At 37.6% G+C, this 17267-nt stretch overlaps 2 protein-coding genes across 2 annotated transcripts; one reads left to right on the top strand and one right to left on the bottom strand.

The window, feature by feature from the left end:
• Positions 1-2214: 2214 nt before the first annotated feature.
• Positions 2215-11407, top strand: yme1l1b (YME1-like 1b). The gene is made up of 18 exons (XM_079453355.1): positions 2215-2427; positions 2852-2977; positions 3095-3275; positions 4601-4693; positions 4797-4906; positions 5301-5451; positions 5563-5646; positions 7052-7225; positions 7405-7557; positions 7727-7859; positions 7981-8043; positions 8216-8328; positions 8460-8615; positions 8764-8915; positions 9135-9261; positions 9360-9433; positions 9747-9833; positions 10046-11407. The coding sequence occupies exons 1-18, from the start codon at positions 2395-2397 to the stop codon at positions 10187-10189; spliced, it is 2154 nt and encodes a 717-aa protein (XP_079309481.1). The 5' UTR covers positions 2215-2394; the 3' UTR covers positions 10190-11407.
• Positions 11408-13677: 2270 nt separating this feature from the next.
• On the bottom strand, positions 13678-16672 carry ptchd3b (patched domain containing 3b; the record flags this gene model as incomplete). The annotated part of the gene is made up of 4 exons (XM_079451899.1): positions 13678-15203; positions 15290-15435; positions 15541-15662; positions 15956-16672. The coding sequence occupies 4 exons, from the start codon at positions 16670-16672 to the stop codon at positions 13678-13680; spliced, it is 2511 nt and encodes an 836-aa protein (XP_079308025.1).
• Between the last annotated feature and the right edge of the window lie 595 nt (positions 16673-17267).

Below are 17267 nucleotides of genomic sequence, written 5' to 3' on the forward strand. Positions count from 1 at the left end.
GGAGGTGGGATTACTGTTGAGGATCCAAACAGTTCTCGTGGCGTAAATTGACGTCACGTCAGGATTTAAAGCGATATGAGTCCAACCGCTTGTTTCAGTAGCGTGCGGCTTTTTAAAAGACGAATTTATTTTCATGTAGACTTCTCGATTATTGACATCATGTTAAGATATTTATATATGAGGACAATATTTTTATAAAGTATTTTACTTTTTAATTTTGTTCTTGTCCCTGAACTATAGAGTAAACACAATGTATGCCACAAAGTAAAACATTCATGTTGACTTTTGTTGTATATTAAATATGTACATTCAATAAACGTATATTAAAATAATTTAAATGCTATGTTAATATTAATGTATACATATTAATTATAAATTCATATAATATTCATATGAACGTGTCTTACATTTAATCAATAAATGTAAATAAACAATACAAAATATTTTCCCTCTAACATCTTATCACTTTTAACTTTTTTTATTTGGAGCGAAGTCCAGGGCCGTTTTTATAGTCCCAGTTCAGACTGGGAGGTAACTGCTACAGTATATGTTTACATTACAGGCAGAATCAGAATAGTATTCAGAATCAAGTATTCAGACAGACCATGGTGTAAAAGCTTTTATCCAATTCCAGCAGCTATTGACAGTCAATGAGAAGCAGAATATGACAATGCATGATGCAAACATGATGTGTGAATATTGTGTTTTTCAGTCATATTTTAAAGTTTTCGCAGAAATCTCAGAGATGTTATTCTCTTTCGGCAGGCTGTTGTACTGCAGTATTGGAAGGCTGCGTTGCTCTGTCTTCAGCTCTGAAATCAAACCCTTCACACACGAGAGAACACAATCTAAAGAGTATGGGGATTTAAGATTGAAGCTGCTCTACGCTTTACTGAGTAATCCAAAATGTTAACATTAGAGTCAATTATTGACTCAGAATTTTTCAATAACTGTTTTAAACAGATTTTTATAATAATCAATAAAGAATTATCTTTATTTTACAGCATCTGACCTGTAACAATTACATGGTGGAAACAGTATGGTCAAGACATGTGTCTTGAACAGTATGGTCGGCTGGACTAACACAGATTTTAATCTAGCCTTTAGTAAATTAAGTGAAGAATGTTGTGAAGTTGTGCACAAATAAAAATGAATTTGAACCCCAAAAGGGCTCATGTGACACCCCTTTTCATCTCTCTCCACTGGCTACGGGTTGAAGCCTGGATCAGATTCAAGTCACAGATGTTTGCATACAGGACTATCACTGGATCTGCGCCGGCATACTTTCACACCCTCCAGCACTCCTACACCAAGAACCCTGCATTCAGCAAACGAGCGGTGCCTTGTAATGCCTTCTCATAAGGGCACTAAATCCCTTTCCCTTCACAACTCCTTCCTGGTGGAACATTCTTCCCAATGCGGTCCGGTCAACCGCATCTATCACAACCTTTAAAAAATTAAGTAAAACCCATCTCTTCTGTGAATATTTGACAGACAAATGAAAAAGAAATATGTTCTCTCAAAAGGTAGTGATATAGTTTTTGTTGAAACTAGTAACTTTGTATTAGCACCTATTGTACCATTGCTTTTTGTATGACATATCGCGTATTGCTCCCCGAACTCTATGTAAATCGCTTTGGATAAAAGCGTCTGCTAAATGTCTAAATGTAAAAACATGTGTCTTCTTTGTGTCCGATGAAGAACACTGAAATATTTTCTTGTGGAAATTGTTCTTTTTCACTGGTTCTCAATGTGCATTATGGACCTGAAGGCATTGCTATGTATATTGTATTGGATATCTATCAATAGATCATCCCAAAAATTACACACTGGACCTTTAAATAACAATACTTTGGGTATTTCAGTACTTTTAATTTCAGTACCAAAACTGAAATAATGGGCTATGTTGACTGTTTATGTGGTTTACAGAACATGTGTTCATAATGTGATCTATTTTACAGTTTACAATGTAAAATAAAATATAAATATGATATATACATAAAATATAAGATATTCCCCAATGTATGAAGTAAAATTAAACCAGCATTTATTTAAAAATGAATAATCACGTTGGGTTTAAATACCAGGTTAAATTACCCACATGATTTAGTTCAGCTCAACATATATTCTGTTCTGCCTATATTTACGCAGCAGTTGGACATAAGTCACCTCAATTTGCTATATTAAAATATCTCTGGTGAAGGACCTAGTTATGACGTTCGAACTTTTATTTTGCATTTCTCCATTCCGGATGTTGAATTGCGTCATTTTGAAGAATTCGCAGTGTCAACGAGGCTACTGGTTGAACAGAAGAGGACAACAGTGGAGGGCATTACTTGTAATGTCAAATCAATAAACTCTTGTCGTCAAACGTTCGCCATCACCTAATCAGAAATGTTTTCTCTTTCAACTTCCTTACAGCCACAGGTATTGAATTTCGTCCGTTATCAATATTTGCTTTCGTAACCGAACATTCGTGGCTAGCCGGTTAGCATGTTCTAACTTTATAACACATCTAAAGGTTGAGAAGCTGGGCGAAAACTTTATAAGCACTGCAGAGTGCTCGTTTGTGTATTGGTATGTTGCTGGCGCAGTCATTGTGGTTAATTAGTGAATTGTTCGTGCTCATAGTGTTATTGTTGGGCCGTGGTGTGTAACTGCTGTTAGGTAAATGCGTGTGAAGCACCTTACATCACACTGTTTTTCTCTGACCAGCGCTAGATGACCATGATACTGCTAAATACACTTTTACGTTTTTAAAGTATTAAGTGTGGTAATTAAAATGACTTATTTTAAGTGAACTAATGGAGGACCATTATTTTAAATTGCCTTGGTTTTACCGTTTTCTAAGGTAACGGTCCAGCTGAGTCACCTGATCAATGCCCTGCACTTTCTGAAGGGTTCAGTAAGCAGCAGTACTTCATCTAGTCTCAAACGCGGAGACAACACACCCGAACCAGATCAAAACAGCACAGAGGTACGTGAATGCATACAATGCAAGCATAAGCATGTTTCCAGGTGCTGTTGCAAGGTTAATTTTTTCCCCATTTCTCCTTCTCTGTTATCTCTTCATTTGTGGTGATGTACTGACAAGCCATCATGGAGCTTGAAGGATTTAGGTGTGACAGATATAGGGATCGGTAAATTGAATGATCTGGTGGAGAGGCTTCTGCCCTGTGTGACTCCCAGTGAAACTTCTTCACCCCTGGGGACTGCACCCAATATCTGGAGGACTTCGCATCTCTCGTCAGATTCCTTTTTTCTCAACAAAAATGGTGAGACCGATAAATAATAACATTTCTGTCTATTATTAGTCTGGATGTGAAGATGTGCATCGTCTCATTTAGTGTTGTGTAATGTAACTTTCACGTTTTTTCATGTATCACCAGCCAATACCTTTGAATGTGAGAGAATTTTTATTTTTATACTTGTTAAACTGGATACGGATGAAAAAAGCTGCTGAAAAGTTTCTGGAAGTTAAAATGAGTGTTATCTTTTGTTGTTGTTGCTTACTAATGATACCAATGTATCTATCTGAATTTTTTTTAATGAGTAGGGGTGTAACGGTTCAAATTATGCGCGGTTCGGTTTGTGTCATGGTTTTAGGGTCACGTTTTTTGTTTCGGTTCGGTGCTATGTTCAGGGGAAAGGGACTTCTGACAAATAAAAATAAGACCAAATAATCAAGCTTACAAGTAAAAGCACCAATAAAATAACAGAGCAAAGCAGAAAATAAAATAAGATACTGTATATATACCTTTTAAGGTATAGAAATTGATTAAAGTAATAAAATATAACATAACATTACATATGTACAAATTAATTAAAGATGAATCATAATTGAAGTGACAGAAGCTATTGAGTCACAAGCAATGAGTGATTTCCTTGACTTCTAACAGAAAGCAGGAATATGCTTCTGTTGCTTTAAACCGACTGTGACAGGTCTAGTACACTGATACTGTACACATGTGTTTTTTTTTTGTCTGTTTAGTCCGTTCACTTAAGACATAACCTACTTTGTTTGTTATGATACTCGACAAGGTTGTTGACCTTCCTCGTGTGTATTTGAAGTCTTGCGCTTAAACAGACATCTCAATATTTGCGCCATGTCTGAGACTCAGCTTTCCTTGTGCGCGCTTTGGATCTTCTCACAGCACGCAAGCGAGTTTTCTTGCTCATCATCTTTTACTTAAATGTTAAAATTGGCAAGGCTTGAATAAGTTTAGTTTAAACAGCAACGTGCTGTTCAGGTCGGGTGATGACAGCATGAATGACTGGTCATATTACAGCATACGTCAATCTTTGTGTTATTTTTTATAGGTATTAAATGTGTATCCACTGACAAACATACATTAGCTAAACTTTGTCAGTCTGTTTTACGCATTATAATTTTGAACGAAGAATATTATACATGTGCGTCAAATTTAAGATGAATCACGGTCCAATTGCGGGCCTAACCGTTGGTGGAGAACGGTGTGGTTAAATTTTTTCCCAAGAACCGTTACTACCCTAGTAATGAGTCTAAATCAGTAGGCATTTTTTACTTTTAACTATAGTGGATATAATATACCTTACAAATTGTTGTCTTTCTTTTCATCAGGTTTTTCAAGAATTAGTGGTGGTACTCCTGTGTTCTCTAGGCAGAACAAGTCACCTCTCCAAACACTGTGCACAGACCTCAAGTATTTGCCATGTAAAGTGTTGGATTTCATTGTAACTTCAGCTTTCACATAGTGAATGAGCACCTTATTAAAAAAATGATGTTATTTGGCAACTTCTGCTATTTGTTTTTTCAGTGTTGGTCCCAAATCGAGGCTTTAAAACTCTGAAGTCCCGAACACGTCGTCTGCAGGGAGGCTTTGACAGTCCAGTGGAGCCTGAGGGATTTACCCCATCCTTTATGAAGGTCACACACATAATAATAAAGCAACTCTTTTTTTTGTACAACATACTGCTATTGTCGAGTATTCTAGAAAGGCCTCATAATAACACTGTTGGAGATTCATTTTATTTTTATTACAGCTGTCTGGTTGTACATTATCCCATACATGTTTACTTTAAATCTGCTGCTTATGCACTGTATGAATCTCTCTTTAAAAAACTAAATAATGTAGTTTGAAGAGTGTACGTACTGTGCTTCACAAAGAAAGAAAGTTGAGGGTAAATTGTCATTTCTTTTGTAAGCTTTTCCTGTAAAACATGTTTAGAACATTTTAAAACGTTCAAATAAAAATATGGTTATAAAAAATATATTTATTCTTAAAATGTTTAGATTATAGTTTTTGTTTTTATACCTATAGGGTTTCCTCACACGAGACAAAGGCTCAGATGTAGAAACTTTGGACAAGCTCCTTAAAAACAAAAATATACCTGATGGTCAGCATGATTCTTTTAAAACTGGTTTTGCAGAAGGTTTCCTCAAAGCTCAGGCCCTAACACAGAGAACACAAGGTATGTTATTAAACCAACAACAAAAACAATTAAGTCAAGATGTTTGATGGAAAAATATTTATATTTTATTTCTAATAAATATTTTTTGTTTTACTGTTCATCTTCAAAAAGAATCATTAAGGAGGACACGGCTGATTCTGTTGGTCCTCTTTGTGGTCGGCCTGTATGGGCTCTCAAAAACACCTTTCTTATCAGGTAGAATTTCCATAGCTGCATCTGCATGTCTGGTTGGTGTTGAGTGTACTTGATGTGTATCATGCCTATCAGTTGTTTTAAAATAGACTGTTTTATAGGGTTGGGAATCGAATCAGATTCATAAGAAAGAAATTGGAAATCCTTTTTCTAAAATTACAATTTCGATTCCATTTAATGATTCCAGATCACACGGTCACATCACCTGACTTGACAAAGCAACCTGCGAGAACCTTCCGCTTGAATACTAAAAGTTCAAACGATGGACTGTGGAAGGCACTCTAAAGTGTGGCAGCATTTTGCTAAATCAAAAAATACAAAGCTAAGTGTAAAAATTGTGACAAACTATTACGTTCCAACACGGTGTCAACACCAATATGGCAAAGCATCTTTGGTTGGTTCATCAGTTCAATTACAACAATGTACCCCGTTTGATGCATTGCGTAACCTGAGTGCCCACACTGCCTACTCCGATTGCTCTTCATTAGCCGCCGATGACACTAGTGCGGGGACAACGAAGGCTCACAGGAAAAAACTGAATGAAAAAAAAGTGTGACAGATCGATCACAACATTTATTGTGAAAGGGCTGCATCTATTTTCTGTTGTTGAGTCGCCATCATTTAGGAAGGTATTACATTACGGGCCAGTGAAGATTATTTTAAAATCATTTTGAGCTAGTCTAGCCATCTTTATTTATTTTCAGAGTGATGACCAGGCCGCTCAATCCAAAGTACACATGTATTGTGTATTAAAGCTTTAATTTAAAAGTTTTGCTGCTCCTAAAAAAGTTTTTACGTACCCTCCTCTTTTGTGTGATCTGGCTTGACTTTTATTGCTTTTTCACCATTTTGGAATCGGAACTAAGAATTGGAATCTATAAATTTGAAACGATGCACAACCCTATTGTTAAATTACAGTAAATGTTCTATAGTGGTTAAGATCTTAAACTATCAGATTTTCATTATTTGCATTGTTGTTTTAAAGGGGAAGTTTAACATGTTTAGAGAACTTCCGGCTTTTTCGGAGAACAAATTAAGATATTTAGGTGACATCCGAGAGATTTCCAGGCCTCCTCATAGACATCGTGGTGTCAGTTTTTGTCATGGTTCTTGTCACTTCAAAAAAATTCAACTGAGCAACTATGTGTGGATGGACCAATTTAACAATGTCTTAAGTACTTTTCTGGACCTTGACAAAAACTGACGACATGATATCTATGAGGGGGCCTGGAAATCTCTTGGATGTCACCTTAATATGTTCATTTGTGCTCCGAACACGGCGGATGTTCTCTAAACATGTTTAACCTGATTTGTGGGTGAGTAAAAAATCCTCTAGCCCTATAAGAGTGCTCTGTAGTGTGTGTGAGTGTGTTTGGTGTGTGAATTGTAATGTAACCGTTCCGGACAGTGCGATTCCGAACTACATCAGGCCTGGACTCTGCAGTGGACCCTGTCCAGATGAAGAATGTCACATTTGAGCATGTGAAGGGAGCAGAGGAGGCCAAGAATGAGTTACAGGAGGTGGTGGAGTTTCTCCGCAACCCACAGAAGTTCACAGTTTTGGGAGGAAAGCTGCCTAAAGGCAAGACTTCATGTTTGTTTAAAGACTTGTCTTCTTAAAACAGTGTTCCAGGTTTTACACGCCAATGAAAACAAACTTAAAAACCAGTGACACAGGTTTTATAACATTAATGGTAATGTGATGGAGCTAAACATTTCCATGCAAATACTTTGAACTTTACAGAAGGATCTCTTTTGCAGGTATTTTGTTGGTTGGGCCTCCGGGTACAGGAAAGACTCTGCTGGCCCGTGCTGTTGCAGGCGAGGCAGATGTGCCGTTCTACTATGCGTCTGGTTCTGAGTTTGATGAGATGTTTGTTGGGGTCGGTGCCAGTCGAATCCGGAACCTTTTCAGTGAGTATCTCAAGAGTCTTGGGTGCTGTCACCACTGATAAGCTTTGTGTGAAAGTATCTTTCTATCATAGCGCAATGACTTTTTTCCTGATCTGTAAAGAGAGAGAGAGTAGAATTACTAAAGATATGAAGGCTGCTTTGGATTGATTATGATGTGTACTTCCTTTAGGAGAGGCAAAAAGTAACGCTCCTTGTGTCATCTTCATTGATGAGCTGGATAGTGTTGGAGGCAAGAGGATTGAGTCTCCCATGCACCCCTATTCTAGACAGACTATCAATCAGCTTCTAGCTGAGATGGATGGGTAAATCTTACACAACAAGTCACATTACGTCTTATGATTGTAATGCAACTTCATATTGTTTTATTTTGTTACTCCTAGAAGTGTTGCTGTATGTCATAAACTTACTGTTTTACCTTTGCAGATTCAAGCCAAATGAAGGTGTCATCATAATTGGTGCAACAAACTTCCCAGAAGCTTTGGATAAGTATGTAGTTTTCTTCTGTCAAGAAATTAAATGACACTTAAACTCACATTAAATAAATATTAATTAATTGATTCAAGATTTTTGAAAAAATTTGGTTAGTTTTGCGCAAAATGGTTTGGTGACGCTTTAAAATGTGAGACTGTAAGAAGGTCTGTGCTCTCCTGTTCTCCAGTGCTCTTATCCGGCCAGGTCGCTTTGATATGCAGGTCACTGTCCCTAGACCAGACGTGAAGGGCCGTACTGAGATTCTTAAGTGGTACCTAAAGAAAATAAAGGTAGACTCAGGTGAGTAGCCTAGCATTGGAGAGTACCCGCTGCATCGTAACATATCTTGTCACGTACACTGAAAGGAATAGTACAGCTAATGCATATCAACCCTGATTAAATAAGAACTGCCATCTTGTCTGGATGTCTAGCTGTGGAGGCTGAGGTCATTGCGAGAGGAACAGTGGGCTTCTCTGGTGCTGAGCTGGAGAATCTTGTTAATCAGGCTGCACTGAAGGCGGCTGTGGATGGCAAGGACATGGTGACCATGAAGGAGCTGGAGTTTGCCAAGGACAAAATACTGATGGGTAAAGCATCTCTTAGTTTACATGTATGAATTATGATTTAGTCACATTTAGGATTAAGGATAGATTTAGCAAACATTAGTTCTGTCCCGTAATGGGTGACGGGTGAAGGTTGAGATAAATGAGTGTAATTTGCTTTCTCTACCCACAGGTCCAGAGCGCAGGAGTGCAGAGATCGATAAGAGGAATAAAGAGATCACAGCATACCACGAGTCCGGACATGCAATTATTGCATACTACACCAAAGACTCCATGCCTATAAATAAAGCCACCATTATGCCAAGAGGTCCCACTTTGGGTCATGTGAGTAACATTGGTTGTTTGTTACTGGTGGTATTAAATCGAAACAAACCAGACACCATTATGCCCAAGTAGAGCAAAACAATTTTGTATTGTGATAAATAAAAGTAAATATTCAATATATTGTTGAACCCTTAATAAGCAATTCTGCTAACTCATGTTGGACAGCAACTGTAATTTACTAGGACAGTGATTTACAGTGGTCTGATCTGTTCTCTGTAGGTGTCAATGCTTCCAGAGAATGATCGCTGGAGCGAGACGCGCGCTCAGCTGCTAGCTCAGATGGATGTCAGCATGGGCGGCAGAGTGGCTGAGGAGCTTATCTTTGGCCATGAGAATATAACCACTGGTGTGTTTCTATGATATTTTGTCCAAAGTTGTAATGTCATTAAAAATAATGTTAGTGTTATTTCATGTGCTGACAATTGCTTTGTTATTTGCTCATAGGCGCTTCGAGTGATTTTGACAGTGCTACAAAAATAGCCAAAATGATGGTGACAAGATTTGGCATGAGTGAAAAGGTTTGTTTTGTCAGACTTTATTGTGCATTCAGATTAGACCGTAAAGTTTGAAATAATTCTATAGTTTATTATGAGTATTTATTAACCAAAAGGATAAAAGCTGCTATCAGAGGAGTTTGTAATTTTCTCATCTAGAACTTTGTTATGCTGTTGACCATATTGTAAGACAGCTTCGCTTGTATCCCAGAATGCTTTGGTGGTTTGTATAGATTATATAGATTTTGATAATAAAAATGATTATATTAACATTAGTTATGAATGTCAAATCCATACATACAGATTTCTTAATTATTTTCCGTTTGTTTGGTCATAGTTGGGTGTCATGACGTACGCCGACCTTGCCAAACAGAGCCCAGAAACACAAGCAGCCATTGAACATGAAGTCAGGACACTTCTGAGGGTAAACATGACTCCAATGTAACACATTAATGATTAAAGGCTTAACTGACTTAATGTTGAAAATTTGCTGTTCATTTCCTCAATCTCTGAAAATTAATTTACCATTTCTCATTTGCTTAGCATTACCCTGTCTGTGTGTTTGAACTGACATTTTGTACTTGAATTGTATATTCTTTTGAGGTTTGAGCTTAAATATCTGTTGTGTTGGTTTAGGATTCCTATGAGCGTGCTAAAGTCCTCTTGAAGTCTCATGCAAAGGAGCACAAAAATCTGGCCGAGGCTTTACTGCAGTATGAGACTCTAGATGCCAAAGAGATCAAGTTGGTCTTAGAGGGAAAGACGTTAGAAATCAGATGAGAGTTCACTGGGACTGTCAGGCAGTGCAGTGAGAAAAATGGACCCTTTCAAGACATGAATGTACATATGCAACAAAGAGCTGGGTAGGTCTTCATTTCCCATTGATTATATTGTCTTTCTGAGCCGGATTGTGAAAAATAAATTGTTTTACGCACTCATAAACGGGTGATAATGTGATGTATCTTTTTCCATGTTTCACTGTACCATTGACTGTAGATGCTGCTTTATGTGGCACTGATAAAGATTCAAGTGGAACTGAATTTGATTTGGCATAAATCCATCAGCTGTAAGTGACAGTCCAGTTTACTAGAAGTCTGTAACATATTGCTTTGACGTTGTCTGAGCCGGTTGAGTATGTTTACTGGTGGCCTTTTGGAACTGTACAGTTAGTGTATTTTTTAATGAGGGACTATAAAATATTTTAAAGAACTTTGGTTCTGGATAATATACAAGTTGGGTTTTGTTAAATACATATAATTTCTGCCTTTGGACAATGCTGTTTCAGAACTCCTTCAGTTACAATAAATGGTTAGATAAATCCTGCTATGTCATTAGATAAACCTTCTGTATTCTGAATATGTCCCGGTGACAATATTACAAATGGCCACATGAACTGATTCTTTTATTTAAATAGAAGTATTTTTACATTATTTTCACTAGTCATAAAATGCCATTATGGGCCATTTCATAAAAACTAATTATTCCTGATTTTGTGCTCAAAGTGTTTTCAGTCTGAAATACTTGTTGACATTTTGTTTTTAAATGCTTTACATAAGTTTTCATTCAAACAAGCTACTTGTACACATTTGAAAATGCATTTAATCCAAACATCCACAACTCCTCTCAGAGATTTGATCTGATAGCATCTGATGGGTCCAGTGGCGACAGTCAATTGTTTTATTCAGCTTTATTCTATACATGTTATTTATTCATGTACAGTAGCTCTACATGTATGAGTTTACTTTTCCTCCATGTATGTTTGCCTTTTACCCATGCTTATTTTAGTTGTGTATATACAGTATTTAATAATGATCAATAAAATAAAACAAGGCATTGTATGATTGTATATAAGTGTATAGATTGATTTTAGTTTGAGTTTTGCCTGGTTTGTAATTTTGAATTGCTTTTTCGTTTCGTGCTCCTGCACATTAAATATTGAATGGGGTTACATGAGCTGAGCTAAATAAAGAAAACAGTTTCATTTGTGACAGTATCGTCAATAGATAATTCTCATCAATTAACCTGTTATCAATAGGCTGTGCCGTCGGCGGTACACTGCGTGTTTTGGTTGATAACATCGGGAAATACAACAACTTAGAAAAACAAAACCTAAACATATCACATATCTTTAAAAAGCTGAGACTCTTGTGATTCGAACGATGTAAACCATTTTAATATACAATCAACACAGCCAATGCAATCGGAGTCTTTGTCAGACAACCAACAACCAAATAAGCAGCAACAAAACTGAAGAAACTCTCCTATAAAGCCTCCTGGCAGTCCATGTATTCATAACATTCCCCCCAAAATTGTATAGGTATACTCTAAAGGGTCCAGTAAATCCAACACATATATGTCAATAAACATCCAAGGAACATGGTAGTATAGTTTCCAGAAGCCGACAGAGCTATCAAATCTCCGACGCATTTTGTGGTGTAGCGTCTCTTCACTTGTAAACATTGCAGATTTTTTTATGTCAAAAGGGCCACTGAACTCTGCCCTTTTGATTGACACCTCATTTGAGCGAATAGGTGCATCTAAGAGGTGACAACAGGCAGCAATAGCCAAGGAGCGCCCAGGATGAAGGATGAGACCCTCCTGTACTTGATTGACAATAGATCGATCCTGTCGCGTCAGAGTTTGCTAATGAGGGGCGTATCTGATAGCCAATAGAATTCCGAAAAGATAAATATGCAGCTTCACGGGAAACATTCAACCGTAAGTAGAGAGGTCCGTGCGCAAACACGTGTGCGGCTGCGCGTAAACTCTAACAGGGATTCGTGACCGTGCGCAAAAGCTGCTAGGAAAGAGTTTGAGCGTGTAAAGAGTTTTACATTTGGAAAAAATGGCTAAAAGAGTGAGTAAAACACACTTCTCACTTGAAGAAGTTGTTGAACAATGTACCAGGCGTGAGAGTGATTTGTCGGAGGAAGACATTTCAGAAGAAGAGAGCCCTAATCAGCTATTATAAAGTGATCCACAAAACCCAGAAGTGGTAGAAGACCTTTTTATCACTTCTTAGACATTGCCATTGTAAATGCCTTCCTGATATACAAGCATATCACAAAAGGTTATAACGAGTGCCATGTTGCCAATAACCTGTAATGTAATTATAAAAATTTTAAATAGTTTGGGTTTTATACATTTACTTAGAGTGTGTTTGTTCTAATATTAAAAATTATTTTATTACACTAGCACTTAGTCTATAGTCTCTTTATTTGCACAAAGTATAGTTTCAGTGACTATGTGTTATCCAAATTCACTGTCAATAATTGCTAAGGAATAGAGTAGCTCTAAGTGTAACCTTTCATTAGAGCCCAGAATTATGACTGTACATTAAAGCATTCAAGAATAACAGAATTTTATGTGTCAATGGTAAAGGGCCATTTGGAGTCTCCAAGTGGCCATTCTAGAAGGCCACCTAGACATAAACTTGGATAAACATGTGAAAAACACACATTTTCTAAGGTATTGTAATCTAATTAGCTTGGTAAGGCTTCATGCTGTGATCCCAATGTGTTTTCCAGCTAATAGCTCCCAACTATAGTCATATGCAGGCAACTGTTTTAAAATAAAAAGTAGGCAGAATATTTTTTCCCCTCTTTCAGTGTTTTAAAAATCCTATTACTCAATAACAGTAAGATTTGCAGTGATTCTGACTCTTTAGAAACAAACTTCAGAGTCTCACCTTACAAAAGATACCAAAACCATGCATATACTCAAAATGTTTCAAGAACAGTATGCACTTTACTTCGGGTATGTCTTTTTTAAGCGTTTTTGCAAAATTTAACAGGATTGCTAAAGGGTTAATGCAAACACAATTGCCATAGAAGTATTTGTACTTTTCATTTATTGAAAAGTTGGATGACCGTATTTTTTAAACACAATATTTCACAATTCGAAAAATGCTATTTGACAAATGTTGGTGGAACATGGGCCTAGTTAACATGATAAATTACATCTGCATAATGTCTCCATCATGTGTTAGCTTTGCCTTCAGAATTCTATAAAGAGCTTACACAATGACGCGTTATATTTTTATTACCTATTTCGAATGAGCTATTTCTATCTACATACACCGCCGGTCCCCTTGCATGGATTTCGCCATGTTCTGTCAGCCATTGTAGTGTTTCGACAGGAAGGAGGAGGGGTGGAGTGAGCGGCTGGTTTTAATATTCAACCTTACCGCTAGATTTCACTGACTGAACCTTTAAACGCCTTAATGTAAAATACACTTTTATGGAAGAAAAAAAGCACAGACATTTGGATCAGTGCTGCCACAATTTGTGACAAAATCCAGTGAAGGTTAGAAAAACTGGAATAAAAGCAATACCATGAAATAACCCAAACACAATGACCAAGAACACAATAGAGAAGAGAGTTCTGAATATGTAGCTTGTAGAAGCTGAAAGGACCACAACACCCACAATCGTCGACAAGGCCCCTTGAAGAATAGGAAAGCCCAGGTGTGTCAGAGCCTCCACAACTCTCTCATTCACATCAGACTTGGCACTGGACACAAACATGTAGGAGATGTGAGCGGAGAAGTCCACAGAGAACCCAATGCTTATGACCAGATTTATCATGGAGATGGAATCAAGGTTAATGTTTAATAGTGCCATAAAGCCTGTTACTCCCATAATGACTGAAGCAATGGCAAAAGTCACCCAAAGGGCACAAAGAGGATTTGGAATTAGTACAAGAGAAATGACTAGCATGACTACTGCAGCTACACTGATGGTCTGAACGGTGATTTGACCGATCACAGTATATTGATCATAATATATAAATGCTGGATGATAGACCATCAGCAGCCACTGGCAGTTCTCTGCTGTCTCTCGTAATGAATTCAGCATGGTCTTCTCTGAGGAAATGTTGAATGTCTGAAGAAACAGACGAGAAGCAGTTATGTTAGCATTGGTTATGTTGACATCCTGTCTGAACATGGGATGGTGGTCCAGAAACTCATAGAGATGTGTTTTAAACTCTGCCTCAGAGCTAATGTCTTTGCTGGTTTTGTTCGCATATTTCTCGAAAGAATGAAGCCAGAATGTTGATATGTTCTTGACAAAATCAAGCTCTAGAAATTGTACAATACAAGACTCAAGTTGTTGCCGTTCATTCTCATCCCAGTATTGAAATGTGCCATTGACAGCTAACATCACATTTGGACCATAATAATCAAAATAAGTTTTTTCAGTCTCATAGTATTGGACGACGTATGATTCATCAAGCGCTAGATTCTTGAGATCAATGCCCTCCTTAAGCCTCAGACATCCATAAATGCTAACTGCGACGTATAGCAGGTATAGAAGAATTACTATTACTTTAGTCCAAATTGTGGTCAAAAACGGTCCATAGGACTTCCTGAAAAACAGCGTCATTGGATGTTCTTCCTCGGTTCCTGTGGTATGGTCATAAGAACCTCCAACACAGCACACAGTGTACGCTTTAGATTGTCCTGTTGAGTACTCTTCTGGAACCTTCATGCAAGTCAACCAATGTCTGTTTTCCCCCTCCCTCCTACCATTTAAAGCCAAACACGCCCCAAAGAACGTTATGTTATAGAGGTAGCAGAAGAACACGGCCGTGCCAGCGTAGAGACAGAAAGACCGCACAGAACCAAACGGGTTGCTGAAGCTGAGGTAAAATGCTAGAACGTCAGTCAAGGTGGTGATAGTAATGGAAATGGCTGCTTCTCTGTAGGTGCAGGCCATTCGATCTGGCACTGAGTCTTGAACGTTGGTCCTCTGCCAGCTGGAGATCATGATGAACATGTCATCGATACCGATCCCTGCGAATAAAGTTTTGCATTTTGAATTACAGAATGTGACCTCAGATAAGGTAAAAACACATTTCAGTGTAGAGATGTCATCTTACCAAGAACAAGGAATGGAGATGATGCCACAGTTATAACAAAGGGCACATCCATGAGTAGTAGCAACCCAAAACTGGATAGCACTGCTTGTGCAGCTGAGAACACTCCAAGAGATGCCACCCAGACTTTACTCCTGACATTGTCAAGCCTGTTGAGTGAGGTCAAACAATGTATAGCAAAAATATATTGCAACATTTAAAATCTTAAAACGTCAACAGTGATTTAGGATAAAAAAATTAGGCATTATACAAACCTCAGGCAAGATATTATTGAAAATGAAATGGCAAGAAAATATGTGATTGCAAAAAGCTGAGTGACGGATGCAGTGCTTTTCTCAAATTCCAGTTGTCTTGATATAGAGGTGAAAAAGGACACCTGACAATAAAAATTGTAAATAAAAACTTAAAATTTGTAATATGAACAAAAACTGTCATGTATCAAGTATACACTATTAATAACGTTAAATGTAGTTATGGATGCCAAAATATGAAATTGGCATCAATAAACATTATCAAAGCTTTGAAAACATTTGAATAATTTCTTATTTTGGCATCAATCAGAATTAGAAGAAAGATTTGACATTATCCAAATGTTTTTCAAAGCTTTGATAATGGTCATAAAATCTACCTGATATGGACATTATCAAAGAGGTTAAAAAGAATACTTACTTCTGTGAGGGAGGTTGTCACATTACCGAACAAGTTCACAAATCCTTGCAGCCAAATGTCCCCCAGAGTAGAGTTGTCTTGTAAATAATATACAAGTCTCACTGCTTTGGCACTTTGAATAACTCCATTGTCATCCACATCCACTTCACTAATGTAATTTCCAACATAAATACAGTTGAAATCTGACTGACAATACATAGGGAATGTTACGTTGACTAAACTAATATTGCTCGCATTGTAATTTAAGACATCAAGCAATGAGTTAGTGTAACACGTTCCATTCACAGTTGCACAAATGTCTAAGAAAGTAAACTGCCTTGATCTATGATTCGCAATAAATCCTTTAACTTCTCCATCTATGCGTAGGATTTCCTCTAATACATCAGTGCTGAATACATTTGTTTTACAAGACAATATCACAGATGCAAAGACCCCATCAGTGTTTAGTCGCAGCACTGAAAATTCTCTGTCTGTCTGTGGAAAAGTTTCTTGAAAGAAGCGCCTCTCCACTTTTGCGCGTCCATTCTTCGGCGTGAACTGCTCCACTATGTTGTTTGATTCCAGGTCCTGCAGAAAGTAAAATCCTCCTCCGAGAGCTGTAGACATCACCAGTGGAAGACTGACAAACCACCACGGGTAAAGCCCAACGAATTTACCAAATCTCTCAAAACCTACTCGTATGGGTTTTTCTAAGCAGTTTGTGATGCAGGACACCATGACTTCAGCAAAGCTCTACAAACATCTACAGATGAGTCCCTCTGTCCATCAGTGAAGCTATATGAGTCTCATTTGAATATTTACAAACCCGCAGCTCAGATTTCTGTAGGGTTCTCACAGGAGAACACAAAGGATCTCTTCAGACCTCCAGTCTTTTGTTTTCTTAATAACTATTAAGGGATGCATCAGCACTAGAATTACTGTTAATGCCTATATAGTCAAACAGTTGATGTTATTCTTAAAGCAAACAATTTTCTGAAGCAGTGATCCAGGCACAGAGACGATTATCCCAGTGAAGTAGCAGACAATGAAAACACTCTTTAGAAAATTGGTTGAGATTGAATGGGGGGTTTTTAAGAAAAGCAACTATACCTAGTTTTTTTGTGGAAGTTGTTAATGCAATCATTAATTGTCATTATCATGTATCAAGGCATTCTTTCCATTCAGCTGTTTACAGGTGTGACAGGAGGGCTGGAAACACATCCCCCCGTGGCCCAGACTCCCACAGATAGATGGGCCCACTCAAGGGTGTAACGTTTGTTTGAGAAGTGGGGGGTACAAAATGGGGAAGAATGTTACTGATTTGAATCCCATT

Source organism: Barbatula barbatula (genome assembly GCF_947034865.1).
Source record: "Barbatula barbatula genome assembly, chromosome: 3".
In the NCBI taxonomy this organism is placed as follows: Eukaryota; Metazoa; Chordata; class Actinopteri; order Cypriniformes; family Nemacheilidae; genus Barbatula; species Barbatula barbatula.